The sequence below is a fragment of the Hyla sarda genome, chromosome 3 (genome assembly GCF_029499605.1).
Source record: "Hyla sarda isolate aHylSar1 chromosome 3, aHylSar1.hap1, whole genome shotgun sequence".
Lineage (NCBI taxonomy): Eukaryota > Metazoa > Chordata > Amphibia > Anura > Hylidae > Hyla > Hyla sarda.
The window spans coordinates 217,097,443-217,123,986 of NC_079191.1; the positions used below are offsets into that span (position 1 = coordinate 217,097,443).

Consider the following 26,544-nt stretch of genomic DNA (forward strand, 5'->3'; position numbering starts at 1 on the left):
CTTTTCCAGCGCACGGAGCCATTACCTACAGAAAATTATACACTGCTCAAAAAATAAAGATACACTAAGATAACACTTACTAGATCTGAATGAACTAATCTTATGAAATACTTTCGTCTTTACATAGTTGAATGTGCTGACAACAAAATCACACAAAAATTATCAATAGAAATCAAATTTATGAACCCATGGAGGTCTGGATATGGAGTTACACTCAATATCAAAGTGGAAAATCACACTACAGGCTTTTCCAACTTTCATGTAATGTCCTCAAAACCAGTCAAAATGAGGCTCAGTAGTGTATGTGGCCTCCAGCCACATGAGGTCTAGCATTGTCTTGCATTAGGAGGAACCCAGGGCCTAACCGCACCAGCATATGGTCTCACAAGGCATCTGAGGATCTCATCTCGGTACCTAATGGCAGTTAGGCTACCTCTGGCAAGCACATGGAGGGCTGTGCAGCCCCCCCAAAGAAATGCCACCCCACACTATTACTGACCCACCGCCAAACCAGTCATGCCGGGGGATGTTGCAGGCAGCAGAATGTTCTCCACGGCGTCTCCAGACTCTGTCATATGTGCTCAGCTTTCATCTGTGAAGAGCACAGGGCACCATGGAGTCTGTTTCTGACCGTTTGAGTGGATACATGCATATTTGTGGTCTGCTGGAGGTCATTTTGCAGGGATCTGGCAGTGCTCCTTCTGCTCCTCCTTGCACAAAGATTAAGGTAGCAGTCCTGCTGCTGGGTTGTTACCTTCCTACGGCCCTCCTTATGTCTCCTGATGTACTGGCCTGTCTCCTGGTAGTGCCTCCATGCGCTGACAGACACAGCAAACCTTCTTGCCACAGCTCGCATTGATGTGCCATCCTGGATGAGTTGCACTATCTGAGCCATTTGTGTGAGTTGTAGACTCAGTCTCATGCTACCACTAGAGAGCATTCAAAAGTGACCAAAACATCAGCCAGGAAGCATAGGAACTGAAGTTTTCTGTGGTCACCACCTGCAGAACCACTCCTTTATTGGGCGTGTCTTATAATTTCCACCTGCTGTCTGTTCCATTTGCACAGCAACATGTGAAATTGATTGTCAATCAGTGTTGCTTCCTGAGTGGACAGTGTGATTTCACATAAGTGTGATTGACTTAGAGTTACATTGTGTTGTTTAGGTGTTCCCTTAATTTTTTGAGCAGTGTATATCTCCTGATGTAATTCTGTAGTACACCCACAGATAAACAATACCAATTATGACAAATGTGTTGCACAGTTATTTACATGTCAAGTGACAATATAAATTAATCAAAGCCATGTATAAATGCCTGTACATGAAGAGTCTTAATTCTATAAGCTTGTCAGCATGCTAGATATACCAGGGCCAGCCAACCCCTTTTGCTAAAAGTGGTCAACTCTGATTCTGTTTACCATGTCTGATACATTTTATGCTCATTCCTTTTGCCATAATCTTCTAATCTGACCAAATCTGGTGCTCCAGCATGATAAGTGTGTAATGATGAGGCTAGTAAAAATCCATGCACCTTCTTAATGCAATAAACATACAGATCAGAAAGTGATGCTGTAATGGAGCTTTGCATTTCTGATTATTTCTATTAGCGATAAAGTTCATTTTCCTCCAGATTGCTGCCTTATTACTATATACTTGTTAATCCTGTCTGAACATTCAGCTCCCCTTATTAGAACAAACATCTGCTACTTGCGTTGTTAATGAGAGACGTAATGACAAGATGAAGGCACAAGACACTGACACGTTGATTAGTAGAGGAGCCAACGGCTCTGAACACAACATTCTTCCAAATTCACTGCAACCATTGTTATTCACAATCCACCTCATTCATTGCAGGGCACATGCACATTAACACTTCACAGCTGGCACAATGGCCCATGATCATTAAAATGGAATACAGCTTTAAGCATGGTATGTTAGCAGCATTATTGCTTTCATATTACTTACTCTTCCTTATTCATACACCTAAGGAATTATTACAACCCTAACCATAGTAACCCCTTTAACCCCCTAAGGACCAAGCGTTTTTCTGTTTTTGCACTTTCGTTTTTTTCCTCCTTACTTTTTAAAAATCATAATCCTTAAAATTTTGCACCTAAAAAACCATATGAGGGCTTTTTTTTGGCACCACCAATTCTACTTTGTAATGACGTCGGTCATTATACCCAAAAAATCTAAGGCAAAACTGAGAAAAAAATCGTTATGCGACAAAATTGAAGAAAAAAAAGCAATTTTTTTTTTGGGGGGGTTCCATTTCTACTCAGTAAATTTTTTTGTAAAATTACACTATCTTTATTCTGTAGGTCCATACATATAAACCGATACCCTACTTACATAGATTTTATTTTGTCGTACTTCTGGAAAAAAAATCATAACTACATGCACAAAAATGAATACATTTAAAATTGTCCTCTTCTGATCCCTCTAACTTTTTTATTTTTTCACGTACTGGGCAGTAAGAGAGCTTATTTTTCTCGGCGTGATCTGAAGTTTTTATCGGTACCATTTTTCTTTTGATCAAATTTTTTGATTGCTTTTTATTCTTTTTTTTTATGGTATAAAAAGTGACCAAAAATAAGCTATTTTGGACTTTGGAATTTTTTTGCGCGTACGCCATTGATCGTGCGGTTTAATTAAAGATATATTTTTATAGTTCGGATATTTATGCACAAGGCGATACCACATATGTTTATTTTTATTATGTTTATATATTTTTATTTTGAATTTGGGAAAAGGGGTGTGATTTAAACTTTTAATAAGGAAGGGGTTAAAGGGGTACTACGATGGAAATTATTATTATTATTTTTTTAATCAACTGGTGCCAGAAAGTTAAACAGATTTGTAAATTACTTGTATTAAAAAAAAAATCTTAATCCTTCCAGTACTTATTAGCTGCTGAATACTACAGAGGAAATTATTTTCTCATTGGAACACAGAGCTCTCTGCTGACATCATGACCACAGTGCTCAATGCTGACATCTCTGTCCATTTTAAGAACTGTCCAGAGTAGGAGAAAACCCCCAAAGCAAACATATGCTGCTCTGGACAGTTCCTGAAATGGACAGAGATGGCAGCAAAGAGCACTGTGGTCAAGATGTCAGCAGAGAGCACTGTGGTCAAGATGTCAGTAGAAAGCACTGTGTTCCAAAAAGAAAATAATTTCCTCTGTAGTATTAAGCAGCTGATAAGTTGACAGCGGGATCTAAAGGGTTAATACCCGGCTGTGTGGATCTCCGCTTGTCGGCTATTAATGCCGGCCCCCAGCTACAGGAATCAGCCCGCGTCATACCCCGTTAACGGCACAGTATATAGAGTATAGACGTCCATGGTCAGTAACTGGTTAATGATAATGTGTCATCAGAAAAGGACCCATTGTGTAAATCAGGTATTTATGGTATGTTAAGCATATTTGAAAAAAATTTTGGTGAGGTTTTCTCTAATTTTCTTATTTTACTATCTATATTTTATGACGATCCTGAAATTTTGTAGTTTAAATTCTGGCCACTAGGCCTCTAACAAAGCTAAGACTTTCTGTTTTATACAGATTATTTCCAAGTAAGTCCTTTATTGTCAGGAGAACAGTGAAAAGTGACACCAGTAGAGAGATAACACTAGATTTATCACCATTCACAGCAGAGAACAGCAACCCACTCCCTGTAGAATGATCTCTGGAAAGGTCACAGAATGCAGTTCCGGGCTCTGGGATGGTGAATGTATTCAGGCTTGGAAGCCCCCAACATTAGTTTCTGGGGTATTACCCAAGTAAAACTTGGACCCTGATGGGGCAATTTAAATAACTTGCTCTTACGTGAAGAATCACGTTGGATTTATCGCCTCAAATCATTGAGCCCACAAGGACTCAATGAAGGGTTCACCTACGCAGCCTTTTTATAAATTTCTCTCCAAGAAATAATAAAGTACATTAAGAATTGCCTTGAGCCCCTTTTTCGGTCAATCCGCCAATGAATGCATTACTATTAGTCAAACTGAGAATAAACATCAATCTAATTGAGTACAATAACAATCCAAAAAGAAAAGAAAATACATAGAGTGGTCCCTCAAATTACATAATAGTATAACAGATCACATAGTGAAATACAAGAGAGCAATCTTGACTCCAATAGGAATAATTAGCATCATCCAATGTGAATGAATAAAAAGGGATTCCTGGGCTGCATATATGGTTCAGGTTGTCCAGAGATAATATTGAGTCATCTAAATATTAATGTTATGAAATCCAATATGGAATACTATAACTATTCAATATGCATCTACTAAGAACATGAGAGATATTATACTGTAAGACACACACTAAGAAACTGTGATGCAGTATGTCCCAGTGTAAAATATCTTCCTAATACAGAATAAATTAACTAATTACCATTTTCATTATGATTAACTCTCCATAAAAAACAAGCCAAGTAATTATAAAATGTCTTTTAATGTGTAATATAGATACAAAAGATATAGAAAATACCAAGCTATTACAAGAAAGTATTGCAGGAAACTATCAGTCCGTGCACACTAGTACTGCGCAGACAGGCGAACCCGAGTCTACGATGCTAGTGGAGTCCAACAGCCCGCGCAGGTATTAATGCGCAGACAAGTGTACAGAGCCTCCTGATCTCGCAGATAGTTATCAGCTAGCGCATGTCGTGAGGCGCAGACATGCGCATAATGACTGATACTTTAGGTAACAAACTAACACAGTGCGCAGCCCCAAATCGCGCACAAGACATCTGAACCAATCAGAGTACTGCAGGCACGCTCCCTGTTCTAATAGGGAGATCATACTGTCCATCAAAATGACAGCATTGAGCATTGTGGTATAAACTTATTGGCTGACATCATGAATACTATTGGCTGATAGCCTTGTCAACATCTGATGTACCAATCCAGATGGACCTTTATAGCGGTTATTGACGGATTGCGACATCACTGATAGGAGGTGAAAAGAACTCTCGTTGAGCTCGTTTGGACGCCATTGCCCCTGAGTCCTTGACAAAGCCACTGCTGGTGGCGAAATGTTATATGGGCTATGCGTCTGTGTTTTTAAGTTCTGCCACAGTTCTCTGCAATAATCTAGGTATAGTCTGCAGCTATACCACTATAATAATAGTAGCATTAACGCAGCAAGGCTGCTATTTTCCAGATACTTAAGCACAATGAGAACTGTATGTTAGAGATTTTTAAAAGTTACATTTTACATTTAAAGTGAATGGAAAGAATGGATACTAGTGGTCACCCTAGTGATCAATTGTAAATAACAAGTACGACAGCGCTCCTAACTGAGTGGCTGGGGGTTGCCACTAATACCCGTCATTCAGCGATCGCCGCGGCAGGCTACTAACTCTTTAGACAGCCACTGTCAACAGCACCATCTAAAAGGGACATGTAAATGCTCCCTGGTGGGTCTAGTGTGGTGGATCACCCACTGCCCCAACCACTCCCCCTCACAGGGGTGGGTGTGGTGGGTGGATCCACTGTAGAGGTAGCCAGAAGGCTTACCTTTGCTACCCTATTGACCGTGGCTCTATCATTGATAGAGCCTGGCTGGACTAGGCTTTTATCAATGAAGTACAAAGCACACAGACCAAAGGAGTTCTATAGAACTGCATTGATCTGTAAGAGGAGTCTAATGATTCCTCCTAAAAGTTCCCTAAGGGGACTAATAAGGTGTTAGAAAAGTTTAACAAAAGTTTAAAAGACACAAATTAACCTCTTCCATATTAAAAGTTCAAATCACCCCCTTTTCCTATATAAAAAAAACATGTAGACATAAAAATAAACATATTTGGTATCACTTCATGCATAATTGTTCAAACTATTAAACTATAACATTATATATCCCATAAGGTAAATTACCTCAGAATTGCATTTTTTATAATAATATTAGTAATATATAACATCCCAGAAAAAATAAAGTAAGAAGCGATAAAAAAAAAAAAAATGGTACCAAAACCAACAACAGATTGCAGCGCAAAAAAAATGAGCAAACATACAGCCTGGTATACAAAAAAAAACAATGGTCAAAAAGGTCAGAAAATGGCAATTAAAAAAAAAATTCTAAAAAGTTTCGATTTTTTTTTTCACTTTAGTAAAACAACCTGATTTTTTTCTGTAATAAGGATGATCTAAAGTATCAAAATAACATGTTAGCTTGACCACAAGGTAAATGGCGTAAAAAAGAAAACCACCAAATTTGCTAAATTATCTTTCTTCTTTTTTTTTTATTTCACCTCACCAATATATATATATGGAAGATGTAGATGGAAAAATAAATGAATTATGAATATTATAGGAGGAAGAAAAAAAACGAGAGTACAAAAACGAAAATTGGCCAGGACAAGTGTATAGTCATGAGGGACAAGTAGATTGTGCTCCCACTTTAGACCCTTGGGCAAGTTGTTTTGTTTGTTTTTTTATTTCCACACCCCTGAAATGCTGTAAAAAAAATTGTTCAGGTAGAATGCCATCCTCCATAATAATGAAACATTAGAAAATAGAAAAAATAACATGTTTCAGTATCTGGCTCTAGCCAGGGGAAAAAAAATCTAAGTGATACATTCCCTTTAAGGAGTTAATATGTCATCCCTATGTTTGCATTATCACAATCCAAAAGACAAAAAAGGGGAAATTATCAATGCTTGCACAAGAAAATAGGTGTAAAGAAAATTGAGCAGACACACAAAAACCATTGAAAAAAGTCGCCTAAAGGGTAGAATGACTTGAATGAAAATTAACCCTAGCTGGTATGTGGATTTAAGCACTTGTTTCCCGTTTCCTTTGTCGAAGTCCAGTTGGGGCATATTAAAGGGGTATTCCAGGAAAAAACTTTTTTTTTATATATCAACTGGCTCCAGAAAGTTAAACAGATTTGTAAATTACTTCTATTAAAAAATCTTAATCCTTTCAGTACTTATGAGCTTCTGAAGTAAGGTTGTTCTTTTATGTCTAAGTGCTCTCTGATGACACGTGTCTCGGGAAACGCCCAGTTTAGAAGCAAATCCCCATAGCAAACCTCTTCTAAACTGGGCGTTTCCCGAGAAAGGTGTCATCAGAGAGCACTTAGACAGAAAAGAACAACCTTAACTTCAGAAGCTCATAAGTACTGAAAGGATTAAGATTTTTTTAATAGAAGTAATTTACAAATCTGTTTAACTTTCTGGAGCCAGTTGATTATAAAATAAGTTTTTTCCTGGATAACCCCTTTAATAAAACTAAAGAAGTCTTCCTTCTGGAGTGGCTGTATAAATACTGATGATCCCTTTAATGGGAACGCTGGGAAAAAGCTCCCAACATGTATATAAAAATGAGGCATTAAGGGTTGTCAAACAGTGGCAGCCATCAGCCGTATACTGATATGGGATCCTTCGGCTATACTGTGAGCTTTTTCATAATATGTCCATTAAAAACAGATGCCATTGTAGCTTATGGGTAATTGATCCCAAATTATTGCAGCTGTTAACTAAAGGCTATAATGGTCAACATAAACTGTTGGATACTTCAAGAAAAGCTATTGGAAAGCTTAAAGGGGGTACTCTGATACATCTTATCCCCTATTCAATGGATATGTGATAAGATGTTAGATCACGGGGGTCCTGCCGCTGGGGAATTCTGCGATCTCCGGGTCGGCAGCGGCGGTGTCCGGAACACGCCATGCTACGCCCCCTCCATTCATGGCTATGGGAGGGGGCATGACGGCTGGTACAAAGCTGTCACGTCTCCTCCCATAGATGTGAATTGAGGGGGCATGGCGACCTGCATCGCCAGTCATTGGGCACGGAGCGGAGTTCGCTTCGTGCACCAAATGACATGGGTGCCGCGCCGGAGATCGCGGGGGTCCACAGATAGGGGATACGATGTTTTCAGCGGAGTACCCCTTTAATGTTATATCTGGTAAACAGATGTCATACAGTGGCATCCATTGTGCATAGCCTTATATGGTTCAACTTATTTTCTTTTCTTTACAGGATCCAGTCTATTAACATAGACTTGTCAGATTGAGGCCAAAGAAAACTTTTTTTTTAGCATCCTATGGACTAATGTAACCCTCTGAAGATGTTTAGTGTATATGTCAGTATAAAACACAGCCTTTGAGTTATGGAGCATGCTGCCAAGGTTAACATTTTATTTTTAATTTAAAACATTTTTTTTTATTAAAAAAAAAAGTTCCCAAAAATATTTACTACAGTATAAAATGCTTTGCAATAATGATACTTCCTCTAGCTACAAAACAAAAACAACTAGCTGAGCACTTATGTGATTTCACGTAGCATCTACACTTACCGGGTACCATCTGCTTTCCAGCTCACTTTATATGTCTTCTGCTCAAGAAATTTGATATTGTTTCTGTCCATGGATACAGGCTGTGCTCCAGGGAACCCAGATCTGAAAAACATTGCTATTATTTTTTTTCCCTTAATGATGTAATAGGGATAAAAATTAAATCATGCCTGAATGACATTTCCTACATAAAAAACGAGACTGCTCTAAAGACAACACTTTACAAATGAGTCTATGTGAGCAATGTTTAATACGTGCTAAGGAGGATGAGAGATAATATATCTTCCACTGCTTAATGATGCCAGACTTCAGGAAGGACAAACATCGATGCTTCAGTTCAACAATGCCAGGACATGCTATTATGTAATGTGCAGTTCTAACCAAATTTATGATGAAGGTATTGACTGTGCAAACGTACATTAAAATCCATCACTTTCTATATGCAGTTATTCAATATAGAAGCAATTGTTCATCACAGGAAAGAAAATCTACTAAGGGTATCAGGCAGTGTTGAAAACGTATTTCTTCCACTTGATAAGGGAGAGATTGTTAGGTAAAACAAGTCATTTTAAAGATGAAAGGCACAGCTAAACTTTTTCCTTATTCTATCTCTTTGAAGAGCGCATAATATTCACCAAGTGTACTGCAGCTTTCATTAGAAACAGAATGTATGCTCACACCCGATGAGGCTTCTGTATGATAGCAAATCACTGGCTTTTTGTTGGATCACTGAGAAGATTGGGCAGAGTCTGTTATGAATCTTATTGTTTCCATGTTTGAAGAACACCTATTTGTACTTCACCTATCTTTCTACAAAGCCAATTCAGGCAACAAGAGACACATACCACTGGCTTGAGTCTGCCAAGCTTCACTGGCCCTTCTTTGCTATAAAGGGGTTGTGGCCACTGTCTGTAGGGGTCACATGTCCATACTGAGAGAGACTAGGAAGTAGAGACTAATGGGGGACCTGGAAACCTCTGATGGTGCGTCAAAATGCAGAAAGTGCAGTCGGGACAAGCAGGGCTCTGTACAGGCTCACAGCTTGTCAACCAGCCTGCTGTGTGAGCCGGGGACGTTTCAGAGACTTTGTGCACAGTCCTGATTTTCCTGCCCAGACTTCCGGTATTTTGTCTCTTCACAGAGACACACAGGCAATAGCTGCAGTGACAAGACAGCATTTTTCACCCAAAAATATACACATTTTAACCAATTTATATAATAAATATACATTTAATGTTAAAGGGATACTCCGGTGGAAACATTTTTTTTTTTTTAAAATCAACTTGTGCAAGATTTGTAAATAAACTGATTTGTAAACTACTTCTATTTAAAATTCTTAATCCTTCCAGTACTTATCAGCTGCTGTATACTACAGATGAAGTTTTCTTTTTGAATTTATCTTCTGTCTGACCACAGTGCTCTCTGCTGACATCTGTGCCCATGTCAGGTTAGGCTTGTTATGGGGATTTGCTTCTGTTCTGGACATGGACAGAGGTGTCAGCAGAGAGCACTGTGGAATTACATCATTTAAACTTTTACAAAACTAGAAGAAGAAGGACACACATGTATTTCTTCTTAGAAAGACAAGTATATTACTTCTGTAATGGTCAGTGTATACTTGTAGAAATGCTGCGGATTTTAAAACATATTCCTTCAGGATTCCCAACAAAGATACATCTTTATTTATGAAGAACAACTTCTGAACAAATGGAGTGACAGGTAGTGTCTTTTAACAGGGGTAGGGATCTCTAATACAGGACACAATATGAAATGAAAGCAGATAATCCCAAGATTGGTTCATGAACCTGTACACTTCCCTGGTTATACAGTCATAAGAGTAGTGAATGATTCTCTCTTAAAGCTGTTAGATACTACAAGTGAAAACGATTTTAGCACAGATGGACCTATTAATGGAAGAAAGGCAGAAATTTGCATACCCTTCCCAGTTGGTGAATTGTTGACATTTTCTCTGTATTTCTCCAAGTTTCGGTTGTGTTGTTACTTGCGATACATATTTTACTGAAATACCTTCTAAAAATACTGCACCCTGTGGAAATAAAAAATGTCAATGATTTATTAATGTTCTGTCCTGCTAAAAATAAAAACCCACCTAACATGTTCATAAATTGTAAGGAGGAATGCTAACAAAAAGGAAATATTCATCACACAGACCGGAAATTATAGAACAACTGCATAAGTCATGTTTTTAAGAACTCTCTATAAACTGCTAGAATTGTGAACGCAGCTTTGAGCTATCATATAGGACCAAACAAGACCAATACAAAATACCCAATTTACTGTATTTTCTATATACTGCATAAACAGTAAGGGTGGATTCACATTGCGTTTGTGTATCTGTTTCACTGTTTCTGTAAAAGTATGTTTAGTTTTGCTGTATACAAAAATGTAGTCAAATACGCTATTGTGTATGTAAAAAATCTTATATGTTGCAATTACGGATGTAACTATTTGTAAAATCAATTAGTTGGTCGATAATTGGTTCAATTAAGCAGATATATATGCAAAACAAGTTTTTTTTAGGATTTTAATTAAAAAAAAAAGACAGTAGCCATATTAAAATAATTGAATGAATCACATGATCACAAAAGCTTAGCAATATTTCCTTCTGACAGCACTGACACCACACATGATGCAATTTGGCACAGGCTGTTCCCCCCCTTCTTTTCCCGCAGGGTTTCTAGTGCAGTGGTCTCCAAACTAGACCACCAGCTGAGGCAAAACTACAATTCCTAACAACGACAGCTATTGGCTGTTTGGGCATGTTGGAAGTTTGGAGACCAATGCACTAGGGAGCTGGACCTGGTTGAAAAAACCGTCTTCATATTCCATTGGATATTAAATGGTTAATGTCAGAAGTAGGAAGCCTAGGTAAGTGCAGCATGTCATGCATATGGTACAGCAGGTGGAGAGTAGGACAGGGCGGCAGAGACTCAAATTCAGGACTGTCATTCAGAGCTTTGCAGACCCATAATGCTGCTAAAATAAATTCTACCTGTGCTCCCAACTCTCAGTACAACCAAACATGGCGGCTCAACCTCTATATCAGAGTAGATATTAGGATGCAAAGCAGTATATCTCAAAAGCTATATACAAAGCAAAAGGAGAAAAAAGAAATCACACCTATCAATAATAACAATATTCTGTGTATATATATATTTTTTTAGGGATCGACCGATTATCGGTTTGGCTGATATTATCGGCCGATATTCATGATTTTGGACATTATCGGAAGTCACCGTCAGTGCGCACAGTGACAGCTCAGGATGCCGCCGGAGCCAGAAGTAGCGCGGACCCAAAGAACAGGTAATTATAAAACCAGGGATGGGGGAGGCAACGGGGCAGCAGCGGTGGTTGGACTAGGGAGGACCCCAGGACAGGCAGGGGGAGAGAAGCGGGTTGCGGCGGTCTCTGGCCCCGCAAAAGCCAATGCAGTTCATTGATTTAAAGCGCCCGCTTTAAATAATTGATCTGCAGCGGCTTCTGCGGGGCCGGGTGGGGGGATTGGGATGGGAACAGCCAATAACTTATACCGGAATATCGGTATAAGTTATCAGCTATCGGCCTGAAAGGTCACAGATTATCGGTATCGGCCCTAAAAAATCGATATCGGTCGATCCCTAATGCAAATATGCAAAGCAGCTCATCACATTCCCTGGACATCAGCTTTAGATCCAGTTACGAAGTCTCAGAAACTGATCAGGCTTTAATGCCAAACCAGACTTCTCCCCAGAAGGGAAGAGGACCCGTCTGCAGACAGCCGTTTCGTAGTATTTGAGTAGGGTGTTCTGGCTTGGCTAGTGAGAAGCCTGTTGTGCCTCTCCCTAAGAGGAATACTTTATCCCTTTTGTATAAAATATTAATCTTATTTAGCAAATGATATACATAAATACATGGATATGAAAAACAAACAGCACAATTAAAAAATAATTAAAATTGCTCTAACCAGAGAAACCTCCTACAAAAACATGAGGGGAGGATATCCAAAAGCACGAAGGAATAAAGAGATGGCGACTCACCCAATCTTTGTGACTGCTTTATTTATCAGCGATTTTCACATTATGACAGAGGAAGACATGCTCGGGGTACAAAAGAACTGAGGCTACAGCAGCCGTTTCACACAAGTTGTGCTTCATTGGGCCTCTCTGAGGCCCAATGAAGCACAACTAGTGTGAAACGGCTGCTATAGCCTCAGTTCTTTTGTACCCCCTGCATGTCTCCCACCTGTCATGATGTGAAAATCGCTGATAAAGAAGTCACAAAGACTGGGTGAGTTGAAATCATCATAAGTTGAAGCCAACCCAAGCCAAGGGATCCCTGTACTATGTTGTTAGGCCTTACTCCCTAACAACCGAGGTGACACCCCCTAACTACCAATGAATAAATAATGCAAATCGTCAACAACAATTTCCATTATTGATTTTTATCGATAATATTGATTAAGCATTGCAGCCCTAGTTGCAATCTATTTTTGTTATAATGTAAGTGAATAGGATATTGATTGTTGTGTGGCATACAGAAGCATCTGTAGACCTATGCATTTTTCTCCTTTTCAAAAAAAAAAATGCATGTATAAATAGTATAAGTTAAAATTGAAATATTTCAGTATCAGAAAACTGTATTTAATTAAGACAAAGACATATAACTTCCTAATATAGTGTTAACACAAACTGTACTGGCTTCAACATGGCTTGGCGTGATTCACCCTAAACTGGAAGTTATGTAGTTCTTTCATTGTTAGTGTGGTACTGTCTTCAGCAACCCAGTTTCTCCCTCTCCAGCAAGAATTTGCATCTTCCTCTGAATTCTCAGGAAGCTTGGCCGGAATATTTCTTTGAGGTCCAGCCTTTCCCCGAGTGATATCACCACCTCAAACAAGCCCCTACAGCATACATCACCATCTCTCTTTCATATACATCTGTATTAGGGCATTTAGGGAAGAATGGGTTGTCTTTTCAGCATGCTTCCCTGTGCTGAGAAATACCATAAGAGCAGATAAGGAATGAATGCAGCAGGTGCTGCAGCCTTACTGATTGTGTGTTATGCTGCTTTGAAATTAAACTTTCTGCTAAACTGGCAGGAGTGTTGTAGGAGGGAAATAAGCAGTGTCGAGGGAAAGCAACGCATTCTGGGTTGAGTAGTAGTGAGCAATTTCTTAACCAGGAGGTACAACCTGGCTCTTTAGTGGTTTCCGGACAGGGTAGCAATGCTATATGCTTCTGCAGCACTTTTTATGATTTTTTGTTTGTTTGTTTGTTTGTTTGTTTTACTGGACGTCAGGCTATCCTTTCGAACTCTTTTTAAAAAAAAACATTAAGAAGTAATTGTAATTCAGAATCAAGTTGGCGCTAATATCCATCAGGTCTGAACCTAAGATTAAAACATTTTTACAGGAAAGGGTACATTATACCACCACAGGTCGCCAGGTGGCTATAGCATCTTAGTGTGGTACATATCACACATTACATGAAATGTGTTCACATTTTAGTTTTTAAAGAATGCAAAAATGTATAAGCTTAAAATTCTCTGCAAAGAACTCACTCATGTATTAACAAAAATGATGAGCAGTCTGACTCATCCAGCACCTACAGCTATAAATGTGCATCTACATTATACACAGAGTAATGATTTCATCTTGTCTGCATTATTACAATAAAAAGAATGTGATATGGTCATTAAAAAAGCACAGTATAAAAAGGATCAGTTATTAATAGGGTACCTAGGAATGGGCCTCTCCACAAGCTGTCAAAGATTTGGTGGATTTGTCAAACACAACTAAATAATGTGACATAGGCAATAGCTATGAGCTAGAACATGTCTGTTAAGGAGTAATGAGTGCAAGATTTCCACATTTAATGCTTGAAAAACAATGTAAAACTTGACACAATCCCTGCATTTCTTTAAGACAGTTCTACAACTCTGTAGGTCTTCAGGATTATTTGTACTTTCTGTAAAGCAGTTGGTCAGAATGAACAAATGTAAAGCTGTTCTGCATAGATGGTCTATGAATAGTCTACCAATTTCAATAATTCTGATGCTTCATGGGAAGATAAAGCACTTGTGCACAATTTTTCACTGGCCAATAGCAGTTGGTTGTTGAAGGAAGGAGCCCGACATGTCACACTGTCACTCAACTTTTCATTGGCCAAGGTGAGACATCACTGCGGCCAGCGATTAGCTCAGCGGCAGTGTGACGTGTCAGGCCCCAAAAGCAGAAAGAAGACATGACTGGAGGACGGGGAGCGATAACAGCGGCATCGGGGGAGCTGTTCTCGGGACAAACAGAGGTATATGAAAAGAAATATGAACAGATGTCTAGAAGGATGATACTAATGGACAGTCCCAGCATATGTGTAGGTATAAGCCTGTAGCCCTGTTGAATCTCCAGCAAGTCATTAAATCATTAAGGCAGGAGGCAACATTTCTTGGAGGGGTTCAGAATATCTATACCACCTAGAATCAATAAATCAATATTAAGAGGGGTATTCTGGCTTTAGATGGAGGTGTGGAGTGACATCACGTCTCCGTCTCGGAAAACCAGCTTTGAGAACAGCTATTATACCAAATCTATAATGTACATTTAAAGGCTACGGAGACAACTCATGGTGCAATAACATTTCCTGCATAAGTCTTTATTAAAAAGTGTGCTTCGTTTTTGTTCTACAGCCTCCTTGGTTTTACATGATGGTGGCTGCTGTCTATTCCCGGTGAGGATCCATCAGAGGAGCAGCTAAGAAATTTATTTCAAGCCTGTGTCTCCTCTCCTGAGTAATCTCCTAAGCAGATTGATGACCAGGTCAATGATAAACTTTACTTTGGTCATCATAAACCAGCCTAATATCACCCATCATACAATGTCCTACCTGCTGGGGATCCATCATCCAATGCACTAATGAACGCTCAGCAGACTAGACTTATTAGAATAAGTCATAGTAGTTTTCTTGATGTTTTTACAATTATAAAACACAAAATTCTTCTGACACAGAGTAAATGTTATTCTCCAAGTTAATATGCATAATGGGCTTGTTAATCCATATAAAAATATCAAGCAAATTATAAATATTTGCATCTCCAAACACATGAAATAGATGAGATTCATACCAACAAATCCTACTTAAGACCCATATTAATTCTGTGACCTTTCTGAACACACTGAATACAAGAAATATGGATTTTTTTTTAGAATGCTTACTGTATTTTACTGGCTAAAAGGCTGTGGACACCTAAGCAATGTTTTTATTATTGCTGATTTGTTTCAGGACTGCAAATTAAAGAAACTTTCTAGTCTTCATTGGAAAGTTTCTACCATTTAGCTGCTATTTTTTATTTTTTTAAGATAAGTCCATCAGTTGGACGTTCTGCTCTCTTAGTGTAAGGGTGCATTCACACCACGTTTTTGCAGTACAGTTCCCATATCAGGTTTTTGATGAAAAACGGATTCCGCAAAACTGCACTAAACTGTATCAAAAGGAATGTACAAATTTTAACCCACATACAGTTAAAAAACATATACGGTTTGAAAAATTATGTCCGGTTGCAGTATATGTTTTTAACTTTTCACTCCATTATAAATAAAGTTTCACTTGTTTGATTAAAATTCCAAGAAAGTCAAAAACTGTATGGTGCAAACCGGATGAAACCGTACGCACATACGGTTCTCTAAGGCTCCTATTGACTCCCATGTTAAAAAAACGTACACTGTTTCAATACGGTTTTTCACCCGTATCTAAAACCATGGTAGGCTACGGATTCGGGTACGGGAAAAAAATAAAAATAAAGCCGTACAAGACGCAAAATCTGATGCAACCGGATGCATCGTTCGGCATACGGTTTTCAATACGGTTCCATACGGTTTTCAAATTGAAAACGTATACAGAAACTGTATTGCAAAAAAGGTGTGAATGCAGCAGGGAGGGGAAGGGAGTCACACAACATTGCAGAAATAGACAGGGGAGATAAACCTTGGTGAACAGCCCACATTGCTGAAAGAGCAAAAAGAGTAGAGGCTGTAGAAACTAAAGTAAGCTAAATTTTTATAAAAACCTATGGAGACACTGGGTAATTAAAGGGGTAGTATATAGTATTAGAAAAATTATTTTGTTTTTTGCAAAAACAGCACCACTTATCCACAGGCTGTGTCTGGTACTGCAGCTCAGCTCCCTTGAAGTGAATGGGACAGAGCTATAATGCTACACACAACCTGTAGAGCGACGTGGTGCTGTTTTTGCAATTAAAAAAAGTTGGAGGAGCTTTTTGGAGCTTTTTTGGTGCCGAAAACCGCACTTAATAAAATAAAAAAAACTAAAGTCTACTCTAAACTATTTTGATCAATTCAAGTGAATAAAAAAAAGGAGCATTCAAAAAACGACTGTACTTTTTAAAACTGTGTGAACATACACAAACCCTTCTTTTTAACATCCTTATCCCTTTAAGCAGCCAAGAAATGTTCATGTTATTTATTGCATACACACAAGTACTTACCAGTGCGGATGCACACTAGGCACAGTACTAATAAATATCCAGCTCCAACTGGAGCAAGACGTGCGGCTGCACATCCCACCTGTGTTGTCGACCTCGCGTGACGACACTAAGTGTGGTTTGGAGCAGAATAGTTTAGTAATGTTATGTGTGGAAACGTATGGGTGAAAACAGCTGTTTGAATGAATGCTGGTTGGGTGACACCTGAGGGTATGGTTACAATAAAGCATTCATGGCAACTTAAAGGGTGATGGTCTTGACTTTTTATCAATAAGTTAACCCCATGGGACATACTCAAGTATTGGATATCAGCTCCTCTTTAAAAATGTAAAGTTAAAGTGGTGTTCCTTACATTGCGTCAAGTGGAATCTAGAACCACATTCTCGTTTTCTTCCCTCATTTGTTTTTGCCCACAGTAAATATTGTGTTCACCTCATGAATTGGGCACTGTAAGGCTAGGTTCAGACTACGGATTTTCCGCCTGCAATTTAACTTTGAAATTGCATGCAGAAATTCCGCTTGCTAAAATGTATAGTGCAGTGAATGGGTTTCCGTTCACAAATTCAACTTCGGAATTTGTGAAGCGGAATTTGTGAACGGAAAATTTCCGCCTGAAGAAAGGGGTTGCTGTTTCTTCAGGCGGAAATCCGCGAGGAACATATTGCAGTCTATGGGAGACTTCAGTGTCCGCGCGGTCCTAGCGCAGACTGATTCAGCCGGCACTGGCCGCACTCGGAATCTCCGGGCGGAAATTTTCTGCCCGGAGATTCCGTAGTCTGAACCTATCCAAAGTGTCTCTGCAGGAAACTCGCACTCAGTAGTGCACCTGCATGAGCAAAGAAGGGTATAACAGGGAGGGTCAGGTTACTGTGCGGGGCCCGTGTATATATATATATATATATATCTCCTTTTGCCTTTACTGATCTAGTTAAGCAACCAGATTCCCAGTAATATGGTTTATGTTTACTGATTACAAGGCATCTTGTGTGCTAGTCGCTCACCAGAGATGACAGATTATCAGGATCTTTTTTTATTTGCTTCAGTTGATAGGCGTATCCTGGTTTGCCATATATGCATGTACAAACATTAGCCAGGAAATTCTAGCTGCTTGGCAAATAGTTAATGTACAGTACTTAAGAGAAAAAAAAAAAAAAAAGATACAGATGGTCTACAAACAGTACAAAGTAGAGATTTACTGCAGTCTCAGTGCAAGCATAGGAGGAATCCCAGTGGATAAACCATGCCATGTTGAGTAACCATCTGTTTTACTGACACCTTAAGGACACAATCCCATAGGGAAAAAACTTGAAGAGAAGCGAACATCCATTACCTAAAGGGTCCATTTTAAATCAGACAAAACACAATTAACATTTTGTTTTAGCTTTGCCAAGATCAAATATAGAGCTCTGGTTTATGTAATAACTGAAAGTGACATTTAAGAAATAGAGGAATGAAAGGAATGATACAGAAGCATGGAAGCACCACAGGCATCATCCCTCTAAAAATCGGTAAACTCATGTTGACAGCTATTAAAACTACAGCTGAAAAATCTCAATATATGGCAGCAGTCCATATCACTAATCTTAAATGGGCAGTGTCATGAAGTTTTTTTTTTTTATATGTTGTAGTACTTGTGTACTACAACATATCTCTAATATACATCAATTTTTTTTTGTTGTTGTTTAAAATAAATGATTTTCTATTTGAAAACCGGCCACTAGGGGTCTCCCTCCTAGTGGCCGGCTGCAGCCTGCATTGAAGTCACTACTGAATTCGAACCGATCCGGCCGGGCAATCAGACAGGCCGGAGTGAGCACTGTGAACGTCGGGGCTGCGCGCATTGGCACAACTGGCCTCGCACGCAACCTGTCCCCGGCACCAGCATGTACAGTGTGGAGGCAGCGCGCGCACAGAATATCAGTGCTGCACCGATGCTCCATTAGTACTGTACATGTCATTTTGGGGTAAGTCTGATCTGAGGTCTTTTACTTGGGGAAAAGATCAATGAATAAAAAACACAATTTATCGAGGAGGAGAGGGTTTTTTAATATGATTATACAGCCAAAGATATTATAAACTATCAAAACGTACCCGAAGATTTTTTTCCTAATATTCTTCCTCTAGGTTCACAACTACAAATCCCAGCATGCCCTCACAGCCAATAGCTGTCCGTACATGCTAAGAGTTGTAGTTTAGCAACAGCTGTAGGCACACTATTTGAGATACACTGAGGTCTAATTATCAGGGTGCCTCCAGTATTTGCTAAACTACAACTAACAGCATGTCCGTACAGCCAACAGCTGTCTGGGCATGCTGGGAGTTGTAGTTTTGCAGCAGCTTGAGGCACCTTGATGATTACACATGAGTGTTTCTCAAACAGTGTGCCTACAGTTGTTGCTAAACTACAACTCCCGGCATGCCCAGACAGCTGTTGGCTGTACGGACATGCTGGGAGTTGTAGTTTAGCAACAGCTGTAGGCACACTGTTTGAGAATCGCTCATGTGTAATCGTCAGGATGCCTCCAGCTGCTGCAAAACTACAACTCCCAGGATGCCCAGACACCCGCTCCATCTATTACATTGTGATGTATTTCTTATCTCTCTTGACCGTGCACTTTATTTGAACGATTGAACATTCATGCAGCTGCTATTGATTGTGCAATATTGTATTTACTTATGTGTTATTATGCATAGGGGTTCATTGGTCTAGAGCAGGGGTCCTCAAACTTTTTAAACAGGGGACCAGTTCACTATCCCTCAGATTGTTGGAGGGCCAGACTATACCGTATATACTCGAGTATAAGCCGACCCGAGTATAAGCCGAGACCCCTAATTTCAACCCAAAATCCAAGGAAAAGTTATTGACTCGAGTATAAGCCTAGGGTGGGAAATACCTCATCCCCCCTGTCATCATCCAGACCCGTCATTAACATCCTCATCATCCCCTTGTCATCATCCCACACATCCCCCCTTCATCATCCCCTTGTCATCATCCCACACATCCCCTTATCATCCCACACATCCCCCCTTCATCATCCCCTTGTCATCATCCCACACATCCCCCCTTCATCATCCCCTTGTCATCATCCCACACATCCCCTTATCCCACACATCCCCCCTTCATCATCCCCTTGTCATCATCCCACACATCCCCCCTTCATCATCCCCTTGTCATCATCCCACACATCCCCCCTTCATCATCCCACACATCCCCCCTTCATCATCCCCTTGTAATCATCCCACACCCCCCCCCCTTCATCATCCCCACCCCCCTTCATCATCCCCACACCCCCCCCCTTCATCATCCTCTTCTCATCATTCGCCCTCAGTGGTCTTCAACCTGCGGACCTCCAGAGGTTTCAAAACTACAACTCCCAGCAAGCCCGGGCAGCCATCGGCTGTCCGGGCTTGCTGGGAGTTGTAGTTTTGAAACCTCCGGAGGTCCGCAGGTTGAAGACCACTGCGGCCTTCAACATGCGGACCTCCAGAGGTTTCAAAACTACAACTCCCAGCAAGCCCGGGCAGCCATCGGCTGTCCGGGCTTGCTGGGAGTTGTAGTTTTGAAACCTCCGGAGGTCCGCAGGTTGAAGACCACTGCGGCCTTCAACATGCGGACCTCCAGAGGTTTCAAAACTACAACTCCCAGCAAGCCCGGGCAGCCATCGGCTGTCCGGGCTTGCTGGGAGTTGTAGTTTTGAAACCTCCGGAGGTCCGCAGGTTGAAGACCACTGCGGCCTTCAACATCATCCAGCCCCCTCTCACCCCCTTTAGTTCTGAGTACTCACCTCCGCTCGGCGCTGGTCCGGTCCTGCAGGGCTGTCCGGTAAGGAGGTGGTCCGGTGAGGAGGTGGTCCGGGCTGCTATCTTCACCGGGGGCGCCTCTTCTCCGCGCTTCCGGCCCGGAATAGAGCCGTTGCCTTGACAGCGACGTATCTGCGTCGTTGTCAAGGCAACGTGACTATTCTGAGGCCGGGCCCGAAGCGCTTAGAAGAGGCCTCCCCGGTGAAGATAGCAGCCCGGACCACCTCCTCACCGGACCACCTCCTCACCGGACAGCCCTGCAGGACCGGACCAGCGCCGAGCGGAGGTGAGTACTCAGAACTAAAGGGGGTGAGAGGGGGCTGGATGATGTTGAAGGCCGCAGTGGTCTTCAACCTGCGGACCTCCGGAGGTTTCAAAACTACAACTCCCAGCAAGCCCGGACAGCCGATGGCTGCCCGGGCTTGCTGGGAGTTGTAGTTTTGAAACCTCTGGAGGTCCGCAGGTTGAAGACCACTGCGGGTGGGGGAGTTCACTCGAGTATAAGCCGAGGGGGGTGTTTTCAGCACGAAAAATCGTGCTGAAAAACTCGGCCTATACTCGAGTATATACGGTAGTTATAAAAAAAAATAAAAAATAATGAACAAATTCCTATGCACACTTATATATCTAATTAGTGGACTACCCCTTTAAGTACGTAAGTAAGCAGCACAGTTCCCCCCACATTAGGTAGGAAGTATAGATCCCCACATTAGGTTGTAGCTTCCCCACATTAGGCTGGCAGTATAGATCCCCACAAAAGGTTGTAGTTCCCCCACATTAGGTGCAGCATAGTTCCCCCACATTAGGTTGTAGTTTCCCCACATTAGGTGCAGTATAGTTCCCCCACATTAGGTGCAGTATAGTTCCCCCACATTAGGTGCAGTATAGTTCCCCCACATTAGGTGCAGTATAGTTCCCCCACATTAGGTGCAGTATAGTTCCCCCACATTAGGTGCAGTATAGTTCCCCCACATTAGGTGCAGTATAGTTCCCCCACATTAGGTGCAGTATAGTTCCCCCACATTAGGTGCAGTATAGTTCCCCCACATTAGGTGCAGTATAGTTCCCCCACATTAGGTGCAGTATAGTTCCCCCACAGATATATAGCCTCCAGTCATACAGTGTATGGCTGGAGGCTGTATGCCTGTGTACTGCCCCACTTCAGTGCTCCGACCACCACTCCTCCGGTCCGGCAATAGCAGTAAGTTCCGGTACTGGAGGAGCGGTGGTCGGAGCACCGAAGCTGACGTGCCGCTGGCAACACTTACCAAGCTGGCCAGTGCACGACCTGCTCTCTGCTCCGCTCCCTGTTGCTATGGGCACATGCACGGGACGTGCCCTGCGTGCGCTACCTCCCGGCAGCCCCTGCATTTTTAAAGTATACGTGGGGCCGCAGAGAGGTAACCGGGGCATCACTGTGTCCCGAAAACATATTTTGGGACACAGGTATGTCCTTAGGCAGCGGCAGCAGGCGGGCTGGATAATTGTCCGCAGCGTGCCGCATGTTGCCCGCGGGCCATAGTTTGGGGACCCCTGGTCTAGAGGGACTGTGTTTATTGTATCATTGAGATAAGGCGGGTGTCCCTGAGGGGGAGCTACCAGGAAACTGGGCTTCCCCTCCATACCTTAGGGAGGCTGTAAGTCATCTGGCACCCTTGTTTTTAGTGTTTTTAATTGTGTGGTCTAATTTGTTACATGTTGTGTACTATAATAAAGTATTGATGAGATAGTATTGGTGTGTGCCTTAATATGTGCTTTTGCGTTTAGGATATTAGCACTGGTAGCACCCTTATGGATATAATTACATAGGTTGAGCCCGCTATATCTTGTTTCTCATTCATCAAAACGTGTCCAGAGGAAAAGTTGCTGAGTTGGCCATAGCAACCAGATTGTTTTTCATTTTTTGAAAACGCCTCTGAAAAAATGAAAGAAGTGATCTGATTGGTTGCTATGGGCAACCGGTTCACCTTCTCTCGACAGGTTTTGATAAATCTCCCCCTATTTGTTGGTAGAAGAAATTACCTGAATGGCAGTAAAGCCTAATGTTGCTTGGAATATCCTTTTGTACTCAAATGCAAGTGTAAGAATGTAATAGAGGCCCTTACAGTAGCAAAACAGCTTATTTAAATGTAAATTTAAATGGGCACTGTCCAATTCAAAAACTTATATACGTTGTACATCTTGGCAAAACATTAACCTTTCTAATATACCATATATACTCGAGTATAAGCCGAGTTTTTCAGTACGATTTTTCATGCTGAAAATGCCCCCCTCGGCTTATACTCGATACCTGTCAATCCCTTCATCAGTGGTCTTCAACCTGCAGACCTCCAGATGTTGCAAAACTACAACTCCCAGCAAGCCCGGACAGCCATCTGCTGTCCGGGCATGTTTGGTGTTTAAGTTTTGAAACCTCTGGAGGTCCGCAGGTTTAAGACCACTGCAGCCTTCGTCCTCATCCAGCCCCCCCACCCTTTTGTTTTGTACTCACCTCCCCTCGGCGTGAAGTTAGGGTGAGCTGGTCCGGGCCATCTATGCTGCAGGGACCGTCCGGTGGGGATGGTTAGTCGTTGCAGGCTGTGCATTTTCACCGGGGGGCCTCTTCTCCGCGCTACAGGCCCGGCCCCGGAGTAGTGGCGTTGCCTTGACGACGACGCACAGGGACGTTCATGCGCAACGGCCGCCCCGGTGAAAATGGACAGCCCGCAACAACTAACCATCCCAACCGGACGGTCCCTACAGCATAGATGGCCTGGACCAGCTCACCCTAACTTCACGCCGAGGGGAGGCGAGTACAAAACAAAAAGGGAGGGGGGGGGGGCTGGATGATGACGAAGGCCGCAGTGGTCTTCAACCTGCGGACCTCCAGAGGTTTCAAAACTACAACACCCAGCCAATGACTGTCCGGGCATGCTGGGAGTTGTAGTTTTGCAACATCTGGAGGTCCGCAGGTTGAAGACCACTGATGAAGGGATTGACAGGCGGTGATGATGAAGGGGGGGATGATGACGGGGGTCTGGAATGATGTATTTCGACGATGTAGTCGAGTAAATAACTTTTCCTGGGTTTTTGGGGTAAAATTAGGGGCCTCGGCTTATACTATATATATATATATATATATATATATATATATATATATATATATATATACACACATACATACATACGGTACTTCATAAAAAATTACTATTTCCTTTTTATGGAAATCATGGCTTATAAAAACACCACTAGGGGTTCCCATACCATATAGGACATAATCAAGCACAGTAAAGCAGACCCAGGGAGGAAGAAAATTCATGCATAGTGAGTGCAAGAGACCGAAATGCCTCCTTCCAAAGCACAGGATGACAAACCAAGTGAGCAACAGAAAGAAGGTATCTGTGATAGAAATAGAGGTGCTAGACACATAAAAATGATATGTACATTATCATGATTAGGTACTGAGTAATATAACTTTTTTGTGGTTTATGACAGGTACTCTTTAAAATGCAGTGTGTTTTTCTTTAGTTAGATGTTTTATAGATTAAAAATATGATAAACAGATCACAAAAAAAATGAAATTAAAAAACAGAAGAGTAACTTACAAGTTTTAATCTCTCTTTTTTCTTCCTGTGTTGACCAGTTCCTGAAGACCCTGGCTCAGCCTCTTGAACTATACTGTTCCCCTCATCATCCACATCATCCTCCTCAAAACACCAGTCTGGGAGCTCAGGAGCAGGGGGCGCATCCTCAACATCTCCATAACGTTGAAAAAGCTCCTTTATATAATCAGCTTTGTAAATACCTGGTGGCCTTGCGTGAGCATAAGTGGCTACTGCTGCCTCAATGCTGACAAAAAAACAAAAAAAAACAGAGCTACAGTTAACATTGGAAATGCATAAAATGAAAAATAATGTACAAGATGTTCTAAAACATTTGTAAAAGGACATGCCAAAATAAGCAAAAGCTTAAGAACAATAACATTGACTATTCAGGAATCCTATCATGTACACAGACATGTTCCTAAGCAATTATTCTATGTTAATGTTCAAAATGTTACAGCTTATTCCATAAAAAATTAAGATGATCTGTTAGCTGATCTGAGCTGTGATTGGTTGCTGTGGGCAAAATCTCTCAGGTTCTTTCACACATTTTGTAAATAGCGCTAATCCATAGTGATAAAACCTATGCTAACATGTGCTAACCTATGGTAGCAGCTTGGTAGAACAAGTCTGGTTTATTACTGTGTAAATAGTACTATGATTCTATATTACTACTATGGATTAGCACTATAGGCTATATATTATTACTATAGGTTAGTAAATAATACAGCCTCCCAGTACTAACATATAGTATTATTACAGTTCTATAGTGCTAACACAAAGTAATAATACAGCCTCATAGCAGTAACCCATAGTACTATTACAACACCGCAGCACTAACACAATGTGCTAACACATAGTAAATAATATAGCCTCATAGTGCTATGTGTTAGGACCACAAGGCTGTATTTTTATGTGTTAGTACTAGGACTTTGTAATAGTCCAATCGATTAGTGCTATAAGGCTGTATTGTTACTCTGTGTTAGCACTATGGAACTGTATGATGCAGTATTATTTACTATGTGTTAGCACTGCTCAGAAAGAAAAGAGTTAAAGGGGTACTCTGGTAGAATTTTTTTTTATTTTATTTTTTTAAATCAACTGGTGCCAGAAAGTTAAACAGATAAACCAGTACTTATTAGCTGCTGAATACTACAGAGTAAATTCTTTTCTTTTTGGAACACAGCACTCTCTGTTGACATCATGATCACAGTGCTCTCTGCTGACATCTCTGTCCATTTTAGGAACTGCCCAGAGCAGCATATGTTTTCTATGGGGATTTTCTCCTACTCTGGACAGTTCTTAAAATGGACAGAGATGTCAGCAGAGAGCACTGTGGTCATGATGTCAGCAGAGAGCTCTGTGTTCCAAAAAGAAAATTTCTTCTGTAGTATTCCGCAGCTAATAAGTACTGGAACGATTAAGATTTTTTAGTAGAAGTAATTTACAAATCTGTTTAACTTTCTGGAACCAGTTGATAAAATTTTTTTTTTTTTTTTAAGTTTTCCACCGGAGTACCCCTTTAACTAGTGCAGCCATACAGCGCTAGTTAACTCCTTGGAGGGAGAGTTATAGAGTTTACAGCCATCTAAAATGCAGACTGTATACATTGATCTGACATTCACTTACCCCCTCCATTCCAGCTTCTTCCTGTGTAGCCCAGCCACTAGTGATAATATCACAAGAAGCGGGACTACATATTAACCCCTTGGGGACGGAGCCCATTGTGACACTATGAACGGGAGAATTTTTTTTAAATCTGACCTCTATCACTTTATGCATTAATAACTCTGGGATGCTTTTACTGCTAAATTTGATTCAGAGATAGTTTTTTCGTGACATATTCTACTTTATGTTAATGGTCATTTTTTGTCGATACTTGCATCATTTCTTGTTCAATAATGTCAGGAAAAATTAGGAAATTTTGCATTTTTCTAACTTTGAAGCTTGAAAGGAAAAGGGACATGTCAAATAAATTATATATTGATTCACATATACAATATGTCTACTTTATGTTTGCATCATAAAGTTGACATGTTTTTACTTTTTGAAGACATCAGAGGGCTTCAAAGTATAGCAGCAAGTTTCCAATTTTTCACAAAAATTTCAAAATCATAATTTTTAAGGAACCAGTTAAGTTTAGAAGTGAATTTGAGGGTCTTTATGTTGGAAATCCCCTATGATGGACCCCATTATGAAAACTGCACCCCTCAAAGTATTCAAAATGACATTCAAAAGGTTTGTTAACCCTTTAGGTGTTTCACAGGAATAGAAGCAAAATGGAGGGAAAAAAAATCTAAATCTCCCTTTTTTTACACTAATATGTTACTGTAGCCCCATTGTTTTCATTTTTACAAGGGG

General features: G+C 40.7%; 1 protein-coding gene across 3 annotated transcripts in view; it reads right to left on the reverse strand.

The window, feature by feature from the left end:
* The window catches only part of RNGTT (RNA guanylyltransferase and 5'-phosphatase), a 502,134-nt gene that overhangs the window by 381,335 nt on the left and 94,255 nt on the right, over positions 1-26,544 (reverse strand). For all 3 annotated transcript variants that reach the window (XM_056566087.1, XM_056566088.1, XM_056566086.1), the window contains 3 exons: positions 24,187-24,430; positions 10,243-10,352; positions 8,309-8,410 (listed from right to left, as the gene is read on the reverse strand). In XM_056566087.1, coding sequence (XP_056422062.1) covers positions 8,309-8,410; positions 10,243-10,352; positions 24,187-24,430 — 456 coding nt within the window. The remainder of the gene's footprint in view (positions 1-8,308; positions 8,411-10,242; positions 10,353-24,186; positions 24,431-26,544) is intronic.